The 15474-nt window shown below is 34.0% G+C and overlaps 2 protein-coding genes across 2 annotated transcripts; one reads left to right on the plus strand and one right to left on the minus strand.

The window, feature by feature from the left end:
• Positions 1-7046: 7046 nt before the first annotated feature.
• On the plus strand, positions 7047-7625 carry LOC112523892 (late embryogenesis abundant protein At1g64065-like). The gene has a single exon (XM_025133564.1). The coding sequence runs from the start codon at positions 7047-7049 to the stop codon at positions 7623-7625; it is 579 nt and encodes a 192-aa protein (XP_024989332.1).
• A 1773-nt stretch (positions 7626-9398) lies between these two features.
• On the minus strand, positions 9399-10310 carry LOC112522468. The gene has a single exon (XM_025131593.1). It carries the CDS (start codon positions 10308-10310, stop codon positions 9399-9401), a length of 912 nt encoding a protein of 303 aa, XP_024987361.1.
• Positions 10311-15474: the final 5164 nt, after the last annotated feature.

Here is a 15474-nt window from a genome sequence, read left to right on the forward strand (position 1 = left end):
CTTACTTATGTGTTATATTGCATTTTATTGGGTTGATTATTGTTTTTTAGAAGGGTGTTTTAGGCTATGTCTGGACTAATTTTGACAAATTGTGGTTATAAGAAATCAACCTTGATAATCTCAATGGCCACAATCAGTGTACGCTTGGAACCGAACCCTATGCAGAATGTGAAACATGTTTCCGAGCTTTGAAGAAATCTCATATCTCTTAGTTTTCTTGATGAAAAGGGCTATGAGTTCTTGGGTAAAGGTGGAGCTATCAAGGTTAAACTGGAATGTTAGTGGGAACGAAAGCTCAGAGAAAGTCCGCTTACCTTTATATTTTACAGGGTCAAACCATTACATGTGACGTTACGGTAGCTTCCAAGTCAATGTTCGATGTTAATCTATCCAAGTTGTGGCATCTTCGTCTCAGAAGCCTTGGTGGCATGACTGAGTTAAGCCAATGTGGTTTGTTGAACGATCATAAAGTTACCGATTTGCAGTTCGCGAGCATTGTGTGTACGAAAAAACAAAAGGGATCAAGTTCTCAAGTGGAATTCACAACATTAAAGGGACACTTGATACGCACTAATTATTTAGTGCTTGAACACTATTTTCTTTTCTTTTAGTTAGAACATTTTTTATTTATACTCTAACATTGAGTCACTTTATTCCTTTATTTTCCACTTCTTTGTTTGTGGAGCTAGAGTAAATGATTTACCTGTTTTTACTCTATGGTAGACTAATGTGAACTTATTTAGGACAGATTGAAGCTGGTTGATGCTGTTGGAGTGCTGTAGCATGACCTGCAAGTGGAGCTATCAAGGATAGAGAGTTAGGAGCTACTTAACATGACAAGAGTTGACTTTTTTGAAAGACATTTTTGTATTTCCAATTGTATTTATTTTAAATGACTGGAAATTAGTTGTCTAAACATAGTACAATTAGACCTTTAACTTTTTGTTTCAGTTGTACTTTTAGTTACTTTAAGTTTAGATTAATGTCAAAATGACTATTTTGCCCTCACCTCTATTTTAGTATATATAGAGAGGTTGGGGTTAGTTTTTTAGTCACTCCTTTCAACTCCTTTAATCATTCATCTTACTATTTGTAGAATAGTTTCTCTCTCTAGAAATACAAGTAACTTTTGGCTAATTTATCTTTCAAGCTTTCATTTAATTGTTTTTTATTTTCCGCTCTTTAATTTCAATCATTTATTTATTACGCTTTCTTGCTCTTTAATTTCCGTCGTTTATTTATTACGTTTTCCGCTCTTTAATTTCCGTCATTTACTTTCTGTTATTTATTTTTATGTCTTTATTCACTGTACTTTATATGCAATTTACTTTTCGTCATGAGTAACTAAATTTCTTAGCTCGGGTGTATGACGGAAATGGTGCGTTTGTAAATCAAAATAAGGTAGACTCCTTTATGTAACAACAATGTTTTATTATTTCATTCCAAGTTTTATAAAACCAATGATACTTCTTGACGAGTTGATAAAGTGTTAAAATACCATGGACTCTAAGCTGATTCTATTGATTGCAAGTCAATTTGGATGATATGGAGAAGTAGACTTGAGAGAATTGCTAATAAAGAGATTTGTTATCCGTATTTTCTAAATTGTTAATTCTTGACAGGTTAATCACTTTGAAGTGTTAAAGTGGAATGGACTCAGAGATGAGCCATTCAGAACATGTCAACTTGAATGATATGGGAATCCACTCGAGAGAGTGATTTTTAACAAAGAGATTTGTTTATCCATATATTTTGAGAACACCATTTGTCACTTTCACTGATTCGGATACCTCATAGAGATATGGGTTAAAAGCTATAAAATCAATGCATTGGTGAAGTCCGAGAGGAATACCTTCAAAATAAATGGTGAAAATAGTTGTTACTAATTGCATGCTGTAGCAATTTGTCAGCATAGTCTCATGCTATAGCATTTTGACATCATTGGTCTACTGGAAATAGTATTTACATCTCACCCTAAGTCTTACACCCAGACTTGCTTTTATTATATGTTATTTCCTGTTAATTTTTAGTTGTATCAAATCAAAGTCTTCGAATTCGCCTTCTGAAATCATCTCTTTAACTTTACTTTCTTCTAAACTTTTACTACGATCCCTGTGGACGATATTCGGTACTTATACCACTTTATTACTTGAAAGACGATATTGGGACTAATTGTATACTTGCTGTTGGTCCTGGTTGTAAGTCTGTGGGTGTGTGAAAATGGCCCCGATCACCACTTGACTATATTCAATCTAACCTTTAGGGTCCGGCTCGTGTTACTTCTTCAGGTGGAGCTTCTTATATGCTCACTATCATTAACGATTTGTCTCGTCGAGTGTGAACTTCCTTTTAGAGACGAAAGAGCAGGGCCGGTCCTGGCCATGGGTCCAAGGGGCAACGGTCGAGTGTGAACTTCCTTTTAGAGACGAAAGAGCAGGGCCGACCCTGGCCATAGGCCCAGGGGGCGACAGCCCAGGGCAACATAAAGCCCAAAGACAACAAATTCCTAATGCCCAATGTATATATATAGGTTCAGTTTTTAATTGGGCCTAAAAATATTACCGTTAGTCAAGTCTTAGTCCGTTACCACCAGTCGGCAGTCCAATAGTCCATGTCCATTATCTCCCTCTCGACGCTCCCGTTCTCAGTTGCTGTGTCGTTCATTCTCAATAGAAATCGATTTTCTTGTATCACTCTCGCTCTCGCTCTCGCTCTCGCTCGACGCTCTCGCTCTCGCTCTCGCTCGACGCTCTCGACTATCGACAGCCGTCTGCCGGTCTGCGCCTGCGGCTGCCTCTCTCGTCGCCGGTCTATCGCTCTCTGGCCTCCGCCCTTTGCCAATCGCCACTCCACTCGCCCGTCACCCTCTCTGGCTCTCTTGTGACTACTGAGTACTGACTTGTTGAGGACTTGACACTTGAGGTTAGGGATTTAACATTTAAGTTTTTAACTTAGGGTTATTAACTTATTATATTACTTATTTTATTTCCTTTACTTATTTTTAATTTTGTTTGATTGGAAAACCTAATAATGAAACTAGCTTAGAAGCTGTGATTCTGTGATTGTGAAATTCAGAAATTGGTGACTTGCTTTGTTGGACTATTTTAATTTGTTTGACTCACTGATTGTTTTTGTTTCACTTGTTACAAACCAGTGAAACCACAAAATTAGAATTTAGTCTGTTTGTATAATGTTAATGTATCATGTATGCCTAAATCCTAATTGAAATCCATGCCTTTTGCTGCCATTTGTTAATTGTTGGGTGGTTGACTGTTAATTATACATACTGTATCATGTATTATAATGTCCTTTGTGGTTTGTCATTTATGTTTCTAAGTGTAGGAAGCCTGAGTCTTTGGTTAATGGTGAGCTTTCAAGCTGTGATTTATGTTTCTATTGTTATTAATTGATCTAGTAGTTCATCGAATCAATCAAGCCTATCTCTGAAGTTTTAGTTTTTCGTTCTGTGATTAATATTCAAGTTATCATCCACCGATATTTGTTCTAATCCCATTAGATTTTGATGTATATTAACACAATTTCAGCAACTATAATATAGTTGAATAGACCTATAAATGTGCAGTAGTTAAGTGATGATTTGCCCTCACTTGAATGTGCAGTAACTAATTCACTTGACTGTTCTTCCTTAACTTTGCAATTTTACATATGAAACTCATGATTGTCATTGATCAGGATATGATTATATGAAACACATGATGGACTAATGGAGTCATGCAATAGCTAATTTCATAGGCAAACACCTTAAGTGACTAAAACTAGTAGGACAAAATTAGTGAAGTAGGAATGRGCCATTGAKGTTGTAGAGTGTAAATAATTGAAGAAGAACCAACCAATTAARTGTTTGGAGTTGGATTAAGAAGGTACGGGTGTTGATTTTGGTTTATATAGAAGACGATTTTGGTTTATATAGAAGACGTGGGATGTAGTAAATGGGACAAGTAGATGAGTTGGTGTTTAAACGCAAGGGCTATAACAACTTGATTAAAGAAACCATAATATATTATTTTGAAGTAAACACTCAACTATACGATCACATTTATGAACAAAAAACACTAATGGATCTCTCGGTCTATGAAGGAAAAAGCTAGACAATTGTAAATTACCACACTTGGATGTTTTTAATTGGGCATCATTTGGACTTTTCGCCGTGGGCACCAAAAATTTTAGGACCGGAAAGAGCGATGTATTTGAAATATTCAAAGAGTGGAGAACTATGATTGAAAAGCAACCCGGTAAAGAGGTGAAATATCTCCAAACGAATAATGGCTTGGAATTTTATTCTGAGGAGTTTAATGCCTATAGTCAGAAAGAAGGCATCACAAGAAACCGTACCATTGCCGATACTCCTCAACATAATGGTGAGCCAAAAGGATGAACCATAATATTCTTGAGAAAGTTTGATGCATGCTTTCAAATTGAAAAATGCTTAAGTTTTGGGCAGAAGTGGCTCTTTACTTTTCTTGTCATTTACTTTCTGCTCTTTACATTCAGTCATTTACTTTCCATCATTTATATTTATGTATTTAATTTCTGTTCTTTATATTTATTGTTATTTACTTTCCGTAATGAGTAGCTAATTCCATTAGCTTGGGTGTAAGACAAATGTTGAATTGTTAAATCGAAGGAAAGTGGACGTTGTTTCGCAATAACAACGTTCCACTATTTCATTCAAGTTTTTATAAAAACCAATGATACTTCTTGACGAGTTGATCACTTTGAAAGTGTTAAAGTGCCATGGTCTTAGAGATAAGTCATTGAATGCATGTTAAGTTGAATGATATGAGAGGTAGACTTGAGAAAGTTGCCTACAAGAAGACTTGTCATTTATATATTTCAAAATTATTAATTCTTGATAGGTTGGTCGCTTGTTAAAGTGCAGTAGATTAAGAGACGAACTACCTAGAACACAAGCCAACTTGAATAATATAAGAATCGGCTCAAAATAATGATTTTAAAAAAAGAGATTTGTTTATCTATATATTTTGAAGACACCATTTCGTCACTATTTTTGGTTCGGATACCGCATAGAGATATGAATTGAAAGCTATAATATAGTGCAATGGTGGATGTCTGATAGGAATACCTTCAAAATAAATGGTGAAACTAGTTTTGGCCTACTGCATGCTGTAACATTCCTACAACATTGTTTGCTAGAATTTGTGTTTACATTTCACCACAAGTCTTACACCCATAATACCCTTTTATATTATGTTATTTCATTATTATTAACTCAGATCCAACCGAAGTCTTCAATTTCATCATCTGAAAAATCATTTCTTTCATTGGACTCTTATTAAACCTTTACTACAATCTTCGTGGACGATATCCGGTTTTCATCACTTTATTACTTGGAAAAGATGACATTGGACCCGGGTGTGAAAAATAATTTACCATATGCCATGAAAAATAAGTCTAAGGGTGTGAACAATAATTTACCGTATGCCATGATTTGTACCCGTCCTGGCCTCACTTATGTATTTTCTATGGTAAGTAGAGATATATGGCCAACCCGGGTAAAGAGCATTGGAAGGGCGTCTAATGGACCTTCCATTACTTGAAGGGCACGACGGATCCGTGTTTGCATTTTGGAAATAATTCTTCGGTGGTACTTGGATATGTAGTTCGGATCATGCCAAGGATCTTGATAACAGAAGATCCATCATTGGATATGTTTTTACTCTTGATGGGTGTGCGATTAGTTGGAAGGCACATTTGCAACCTGCCATCGTTTTGTCTACAACATAAGCAAAATATATATGGTCGTTAATAAAGTTGGGAAAGAAGTTGTCTGACTCAAGGGATTTTTGGTGATTGAGTGATCATCTGAAGGCCGAAGAGGTTCTATGTGATAATCAAGGTGTGGTTTTCTTGACCAAAGATCGGATGTTTCATCATAGGATGAAGCATATCGATATCCGTCATCACTATGTCCGTGGGGTAGTAGTTAAAGGTGATGTTAAAGTGGTCAAAATTAACACACACAACAATGCAATAAATTTGTTTTATATTGCATTTTATTATGTTACTTAGTGGTTGATTTGCATTTGTCAATTTCTTTTCCGCCTAAAATCTCGATATAGAACTTTGGTTCATTTGTTCTGTGGACCAATTATATATTGAGCATCTTGCTATTTGAGTGTTGGCCGTCTACCTATTCACTTACTCCTTAAGCATTTACAGGTAAAATTCAACACTATTGCTTACTCACCGGATAAGATTTTATTTACTAAAACGCATCGTATGCAACAATTTATCCTGGTAAGCGCTGACCATGGTAAGAGTCCTCGTCCTCACTTATCGGGTAAGATTCTCGATTCTTGCCTTCGCTCTTACCAGGTAAGATTTTTAGTTCTTGCCATATTCATTCGTAAAGTAAAAGGACTTGGTAAGCGTTGGGTAAACGGCACCTAAGGGGCCGTTTACTAAATGCTTGCCCGGTAAGTGCTTATCGGATAATTTTCCTTACCGGATGAACATGACAATAGTCAAAATCTTACTCGGTAAGAGCAATTATAAAGATGAAGAGTCTTATTCGGTAAGTGAAAGTGACGACTCTAACCCGGGTAAGCATTTATCGAACAAATTGTTGCATATAATATAATTTTGATGTACTACAATCTTATCCGATAAAATAAATTACAGTGCTGAGTCCTAATGGTAAACGCTTCCCAGAATCTTTACTCTTACTTTTATGTTGTTTGTTAAGTTTGGAATAAAAGTCATACTAAAACTAATTGTTATTGATTTCTAAACCCATAATTACTTTTTGTGACAAAATAATGATCGTTTTTCAACTTAGACCACCAAAATTAGTCATGAAAACGACCTCCATATGCATACAAATTTCCATAAACAAAAGTAGTGTCTTATTCATAGAGCTTTCCAAAATCAGCCATGTACTAAACAAACGAAACAACATTCAGCCCTAATTCCACATCTTAACATATATAAACCAACATGTTACCTAGCAAAAGATCCAAACCGTCAATCGATACCTTAAAAAAATCTTAACTCGGCCACCGAAAATGGACACGACGAAAGCAAGATCATGGAGATGTGTCAAGATATATTGTGGCGTGACCGTGGCAATAATTACCATCTTCATCGTTGTTTCTATAATCTTATATTTCACGGTATTTAAGCCAAAAGACCCGCGAATCATAGCGCACCCGACAAACCTTGAAAACGTGCAATTCCAACTTTACCCAAATGTAAGCATAAACGCGACCCTAGTTCTAACCATGACGATAGATAATCGTAACTATGGGGGGTTTGAGTTTAAGGACTCGGTTGCTTATGTCTACTATAGGGGGATGTTAATAGGTGAGGTCCCAATCGAGCACTCAAAGGTTCCCGCTCGTGGTAGTTTTACGATGACAACATATGCGAATATTACCGGGGGTAAAATGGCCACCGATCCTGATTTCTACAACGACATTGCATCGGGTACTCTTAATTTTACCTCGACGACGTCGATGCATGGGAAAGTAAGCGTTTTGAAGATCGTAAAGGTGGGAGCGAAGGTCGATAGTTTTTGCGATATTTGTGTTCACATTTTGACACAAGAAGTCGACCCCGTATGCCATTCAAAGGTGGAGTTCTAAATGTAACTTCAAATTATGTCGATATGTTTGTGTCAACAGCTTTGAATCCATGATTTTTTTGCATCCCTGCGAATGTAACATTCAAGCTTAAGACTTCAACTAATTGTATTTGTATTATTAGCCGCATACTGCAGCGAGATACATCTTGATTTTAGATTTTTTATATTTAAAATGAGATGTTTATCCTATATTTGATTATGTTTATTTACAGTTAGTTATACGAATTCAAATATGAAGCTTTAGTAAGTTGTACTTACGCACGATCTACTTGCAATATGGAGTTTTAAGTAATATGCATTAATAAACAATACTTTACGCATAAAAAGTGGTTTTTAAGAGTTTTTGTCAAATGCTTTATAATAGAGTATAAAAGTTGTGAAAATTTACGTCTTTCGTCCATATGGTGAGGTGTATTTAACGGTTCTCGTATCTTTTAAAAAAATTCTAACGTAACATGATCTTGTGGTTGCGTTTTAACGAGTTACATCCTTAGGGTTGAATTTTCAAATGATTTGGGGTTCCCTGGGTTACAGTTTCTTAGTAATTTCGGTCTCTAAATAAATCACGACCTGATCCTTTGTGGGTGTATTATGGAACTTACTCGTTGTAAAATTCCAACCGCTGGGATACGATGCCCTGAATTTTTGTTGTTATGATTGAAACTTTAACAAACTCATACATATAAAAGTGATTAAATATATACAAAAATTCATAAAAGTGAAGATAAAAATAAATGAATGTAATTGAAAATGGAAAACTGAAATCCTTTGACCAAGTAGTAAATGCAATTATAAAACTAACTAGAAGGGTATTTGTGTAATACATCGAGATACATCTTGATTTGAATGTTTCATTTTATTATCTCTATTGATGTTATAATACAATTATATGTGGTTTTGAGAAAACGATAATTTTTTATTTTTGAATAAAATATAAATTTGAAAATATTATAAAATTTTGAAAAATGATATAAATATTAGTCTCAAATTAATTATTTAAAAGTTCTTATTTTTTTATATAATTTCTTTAACTCAATTTTTTATTGTAGTTTTAAGTTTAATAACGAATTAATTAATTTTTTATTTAATAATATAATTTTTATAAAAATAGTAATTAAGTACTTTGTTAGAACTCAATTATTATCTTAATTATATGTTAGATTTTTTATATTTAAAATAAAATATTTATCCGGTTTTTAATTATGTTTATCTACATTATTTACACGAATTCAAACATAAAACTTTAATAAGTTATACTTTCGCACAATCTATTTGTAATATTTAATTTTAAGTAATATATATTAATAAATAATATTTTATACATGGCTTGAATTGATAACTTATACATCAAAACATCATCATAAAAAACATGTAATGCAAAATAAAACATCATGATATCAAACATCAAGTACTATGTGAGTCAACATCGTCGATAACATGAAATCACTAAGCACATAGGTACAACTCACAATACACATGTACTGGATCACATCAATCGACTCGGTACAAATGTACTTTTCAACATATAATAGTTAAAATATCGTCAATGACACGAAATCTCAAAGTACAGAGGTATAACTCGTGATGCATGTATTGGAGGCGAGTTCACAAAATCACGTGAAAGGAACTCGTTCTGTATTCTACGGAATAAACACTTGTATCATATACAATCAACGTACATCAAATCTACGTTATCTCAATTCTCAAAATCGAATGACTAATTAATTCTAGTATATATATACATACACGCACGCACACGCACACGCACACACCATCATTCGATCTTCCAAGCATAAAGAAAAAGACATAATTGCAAGTTTGTGGAAGTACCATACGTCGAGTAATATCTTGATCCAACGCTGCAATCGCTATCTCCGGTTGCACTATGTTTGTCGTCATCGCGATCGCTATCAGCGTCTTGGTGACCATGCTTGAATATAAACAACCCATGATCCAACCCAGGTTCCGAAAAGATCCAAGTATGAACATCCCAAAACACCTCAATCGGTTGCTTGTTGATCAAGACAGTTTGGTTTCCACGAAACTTCCACTGCAAGTTTTTTACGCGAATTAACACGATCCCGTCAATGCTGATCCACATTTCGGGGTCTTTAGATCCCATCATCGAACTCTCCACCACGATCTCGCAATCTTTCCTATTCGGATCGAATTTAGCCCTTGTCATAAAGCTTTTCTTCCCCAAAACATGCTCTTTCTTGAAGAACAACAAACCTTCCACTTCGGCTGGCCGTGTTTTCATCTTCGTGTACACTTTTTGTTTCAAGTCACCAATCAAAAGCACGACTTCTTCCTCGTAAATCAAAGCCACGTAAAAGTCCGAGCACGGCTCCGGTGATCCAAGAAACTTCGCGGACCGGAAATCCCAATAAACTTCAATCTGATACCCATCAACTTGTATGGTTTTGGAACCCTTTTTTGCCCAAAAATACCATGGTTTGAGGTCAATCTTGCAGTTTGGATGCAACTCAGATCCCATGCTATCGATGTAGATGTTGAGAGAATGAGTGGTGGTGGTTTTAGCCCAAAAGACCGTCACGTTCCGCCAATAGCCACCGATTTGTGTCATATACACACACGTAACTGTGTTTTGTGGTGTTTTAGTTGCAGGATGAAGTTGTTCATCATCGGGGAGGTTTTGAGCCGTTGTGCTAAGACGAAACGACATTCTAAATCATGGGTTATCTTAATTCAATCTCATTATCACAAATTCTGCAAAGATTTTGACGGTAATGAATCGATGACAGGTGTTTTGGTGATCTTGAAAAATCTCTCACGATCCCTTCTAACTCTTGCTATATGTTTATGTATAGCTGCATGCAAATGCGATAATACACATGCAATTTACGTGAATTGGAAAGAAGAATCATGAAAACCATTGCAGATATGCGAGTTATGGAGGTTCATCAATGGCGGATGATGGATCAAAAGAGGCGTATGAGCCTCTTCAGAAAAGGAAGAAGAAAACAGAAAACCTTTTGTACATTTGGTGTAAAAGCTTTGGATAATCTGTGATGCAAAACAAATGGAGAGATTTTCGCTGTGAATTCGTAAGAGATAAGACACGTATTTTTTTTCATTAAACTTTCTATCTATGAAAATTGGAAAAAACAAACAGTCCGAATGACCCTACCTCTTAACGAATCAGACATAAGAGGCTGATAAAAACTTTTTTTTGGAAGATCTAAGACATCTCACTCTGTGATCAAGGGTCTAAATCTCTTCTTACGCTTCTCACTTTAACTCTCATTCTCACACGATCATTCGCCTCCCATCCCATTCTTATATATATATATATATATATATATATATATATATATATGACTAATTAAATGAGAACTAGATAATTTGTGATAACTGTGGGGTCCAATATGAATCAATCAATTTAAATAATTAATATTATTTACTAAAATAAAATAAAAGGTAAATTAGTAAATTTTACGGCTTTTAATTAAAGCCCTAAATATTAATCCTTTTGGAATTTGAAACTCCAAATAATTTTGGCCAGTCGTTTCTTCATCCTCCCTGTACCCACTTCCAAAAGCTCCACATGCTCAATTGATCTCAACCATTCTTGCTGCCGATCTCAACCGTTCTCCTCGCTGATCTCAACCATTCTCCTCAGATCTCAACCATGACGATGCTGAATGGAGAGCCGCACAGATCTAGCTTCTGCCATAAACTCCATCGCATCTCAACCAGTTCGATGGCTTCTTCCAATCGAGAAAAACAACCCATATCGGTTTCGGTTATTCATATTTGCACAGATCTAGTTTCTGCACGCTCAAATCGGTTTCTATTTCTGGTTGCACAGATCTCGTTTTAGATCGGAGACGTAACCATATATTGTCAGAGATGTAACTCATATCATCGAAAAAGTGACGCCGAAGATGTAAGGTTTTTGGATGTAACCTATATATCGTCGAAGATGTAACGTTTGGTGTAATACAGTGGTATCACAATTGTATTCATCAACCAGTTCTAATATCATAGAAGTACCATAATGTATATCACAATGTGTTTTTGTTGTTATACGAAGTGTATCACAATGTATTTTTGTTGTTTTACGAAGTGAAACATAATGTATCAGGTAATGTTGCTTTGCCAAGTGTATCATTTTTCGTTATTTTATGAAGGGTATTATAGTGTGCATCATGTGTTTAACGGAATAAGATTTATAGGAATAAGGTTCACCATAGAGGCAGAGAGAGGAGATATGAGAGATAAAAATTTTAAAATACCTAAAATGCTCTTTAATTAAAATTTTAAGTCTAATTGCCAAAATTATTAGTTTTATAATTTAACCATTGATTTATGGTTGAGTTTGGATCTCCTAGATGGGTTGGGTTCATGTGAGACCAACTTGTTTTCGTGAGACCCGTGAGACTATTTTTTTACACTTGAAACTTCACAGCAAAACGCTGTGAAGATAACAAAAAGCCAAAGCTTCACAGCAAAAACACTATGAAGGTTACCTTCACAACGTTTTACTGTGAAGTTTCAAGTGTAAAAAAGTGGTCTCACGGGTCTTACGAAAACAGATTGGTCTCACGTGATCCCAAGTCTCTCTCTCTCTCTCTCTATCTATCTATATATATATACACATACACACATATAGAGGCCTAATCAAATGAGAACTGAATAGTTTGTGGTAACTATGGGTCCAATCTCAACCACAAATCAACGGATAAATTAGGAAATTAATATTTATGGTAGTTTGAGCTAAAATTATAATTAAAGGACATATTAGGTATTTTTAAAAAACTCCTCTCTCCTCTCTCATCTCTCCGACCTCCAATTTCCGGCCTTCGGTGAAATCGGTATCACAATATATCACAATGGGTATCACATTGTGTATCTTTGTTTTTAAGGTTTGAGTTGGTATCATAGTTGGTATCACAACGGTATTACAGTATATCACAATGGGTATCACATTGTGTATCTTTGTTTTTAAGGTTTGAGTTGGTATCATAGTTGGTATCACAACGGTATTACAGTATATCACAATGGGTATCACATTGTGTATCTTTGTGATTACTTGGTACCTGCCGGATTAATGTTCACCGGAGGCCGGAGATTGGAGGTCGGAGATATGAGAGAGGATTTTTTTAAAAATACCTAAAATGTATTCTAATTATAATTTTAACTCAAACTACCATAATTATTAATTTTCTAATTTATCCGTTGATTTGTGGTTGAGATTGGATCTCACAATTACCACAAACTAATCACCCCCACATATATATATATATATATATGTTATTTCTGGAATATTTACAAGTTTAATACTTCTCAAGTTCCCCTACTGGTCTTCCAGGAATCCTTCCAGTAATCAGTGACCATCTACTAACATCATCATACTGCAAACTCTAACTATACTTTGTTCTTAACAATGATTATACAACATCTATTCTCAAAATATAAACAATTCATATTTGAACCGACATCCCTCTCTCTCTCTCTCTCTCTCTCTCTATATATATATATATATAGAGAGAGAGAGAGAGAGCGAGAGGGATGCCGGTTCGAATACGAATTGTTTATATTTTGAGAATAGTAAGAATTAATATATTTATCCATGCATACATACTAATGAATCGAAGGCCTTCTTTTGAAATCCATATAATTTATAAAATTTGTGAGATCCAATTTAAGTGATGAAAAATTAGTTGAAAAATAAAATTTTATATAAAATAAAATCTCTTTCTCTCTCCTATCTTCAATTTTTTCTCTCATGAAAAAATCTTCTCCCTCTTATTTTTCTCTCCAATCTCTCCATAACATACACATACACATACACACATAATTGAATATACACAATAGGTGAACATATTGTGAACATTTTCTTAAAATTATTATTATTATAGTTTGTGAACACATTGCAAATTCACTCTAAATCTGGATCTGGTATAGCTTGTGAACATATTGTGAACACCAACTTTGTCAATAAAACTAAATCTAAATCTATTATTTGTGAACACCAAATACATTAAGTTTCTTAAGCATGTTTATATTGTGTTCACTATATATTCATTTTATGTGCACATTAGACTGCGCTACACTTCTCTCACCACTTCGGAACATATAGATCGTAGAAGAATCGAATTGTATCTAAAGAACAGGGGAATACAAAAAGTAGATTCTACAGTGTCTCGGTTGGGTACAGTTTCCCGTATCCTCAATGGTAAACGAGATAGAAAAGTTAAAGAAAATAAATGTGCGTTGGTGTATGTTACAAAGAGAGGAGAGGAGAGAGAGAGGAATATATATATATATATATATATATATATATATATATATATATATTTATATATGGAATTTTAAGAAATGCATAATTTTTTATTTAAAGAAAAAAGACAACTATCTCCTCAATCATCTCATTAATTAATAATATTAATTATCTTAAATTGATGGCTTAGAATGGATCTCATAAATCTCATGAATTTTGGAGTTCTCAAATAATTAAAGCCCTTAATGAACTTTAGTAAGTATATTCATCAATGCATACATAATCAATATGCATTGATAATTATAGTACTCATGGGAAAACATATTTTGATGGTAATGAATATATTGTTTCTCACGTTCTCAAAATATAATATATATACATATATATATATATATATATATATATAGAAAGAAAGAGAGAGAGAGAGAGTTCGTTTCAAATACAATCTATTGCATTTGTACAATCAATGCAACCCAATATATTGAGATATTTATGGAAATAATGAGAGTTCATTTATTATGATTTGAATATTTATGGAAGATGAATAAAGTTCATTAATTATGATCAATACTTTATATTAGAAAACAATCAAAACTTCTATGAAATCACATATTAATCAAATTAAATGGATGGTTGAGATTAAGTTGTATTGGTTGTACAAATGTAAAGGGTTGTATAATAACCCACTTCTCTCTCTCTCTCTCTATATATATATATATATAATAACTTATCATTTGATAAAGATGACATGATAAAGGGTCTCTTTTACCGTTTTCTTTCTCATTTATCTGAATTTTTCTTGCATGATGTCACTTTATCCAATGCTAAATTTGATAGAAGTGGAAGTGAACCCATATTTTACTCTTTTTTGTTGGATATAGATTCGACATCTAAGGAAACAAAACTGTATAAAAAAACAGATGGACAACTTTTTACAGTTGACAATGAGTTTAGGAAATGATGTGATATAATCGTTGTAACAAGATAAGCCAAAATTCACCTTTCTCCAACAAGATTGTACATTACAGTGATTAGGGTTTTCTCGTTTTCAAAGAAATGAACCTGATTCGACGACTTTGTTCCAAGAAATTCCATTAGAAATCATATACATGAAACCATAAACCATAAAAACGAAATTAAATTGAGTATGTTTACACCTAACAAGATTTCTATGTGATATCACAACTGGATTAACATCAAAGTATATGCAAAAAAACAATTACGATAATCTATGAGGAGAAAACAGTAGTTGTGAAATTCGATCATATTAGCATGTTGCGTGGTTGAAAATTACACGATGGCTTCTTATACGCTTGTAGTGTGTGTGCAATATAAACACACAACAACATTTTGAACTATAGTATTCTTTTCATATATCGGATGGGTTGACTTTGTATCATATACAAACATATAGATATAATAAGTCAATGAGATATTTATTAAAATCAACAAAAATGATGTCTATAATAATACTAAGGGATTGTTTGTTTACCTCTTAATAATTTCATTAAAAAGCAATCTCTAAATCGTTACGAGGTGAATCTTATTTGGCAAAAAAAATCTGTATTTTAATGGTTCTAAAACCCTCTGAATGATTTTGTAT

Source organism: Cynara cardunculus (genome assembly GCF_001531365.2).
Source record: "Cynara cardunculus var. scolymus isolate 2C chromosome LG 12, CcrdV1, whole genome shotgun sequence".
In the NCBI taxonomy this organism is placed as follows: Eukaryota; Viridiplantae; Streptophyta; class Magnoliopsida; order Asterales; family Asteraceae; genus Cynara; species Cynara cardunculus.

Bases quoted from the DNA above. Each gene is read 5' to 3' on its own strand.
- LOC112523892 (XM_025133564.1), top strand. From the start codon at position 7,047: ATGGACACGACGAAAGCAAGATCATGGAGATGTGTCAAGATATATTGT.
- LOC112522468 (XM_025131593.1), bottom strand. From the start codon at position 10,310: ATGTCGTTTCGTCTTAGCACAACGGCTCAAAACCTCCCCGATGATGAA.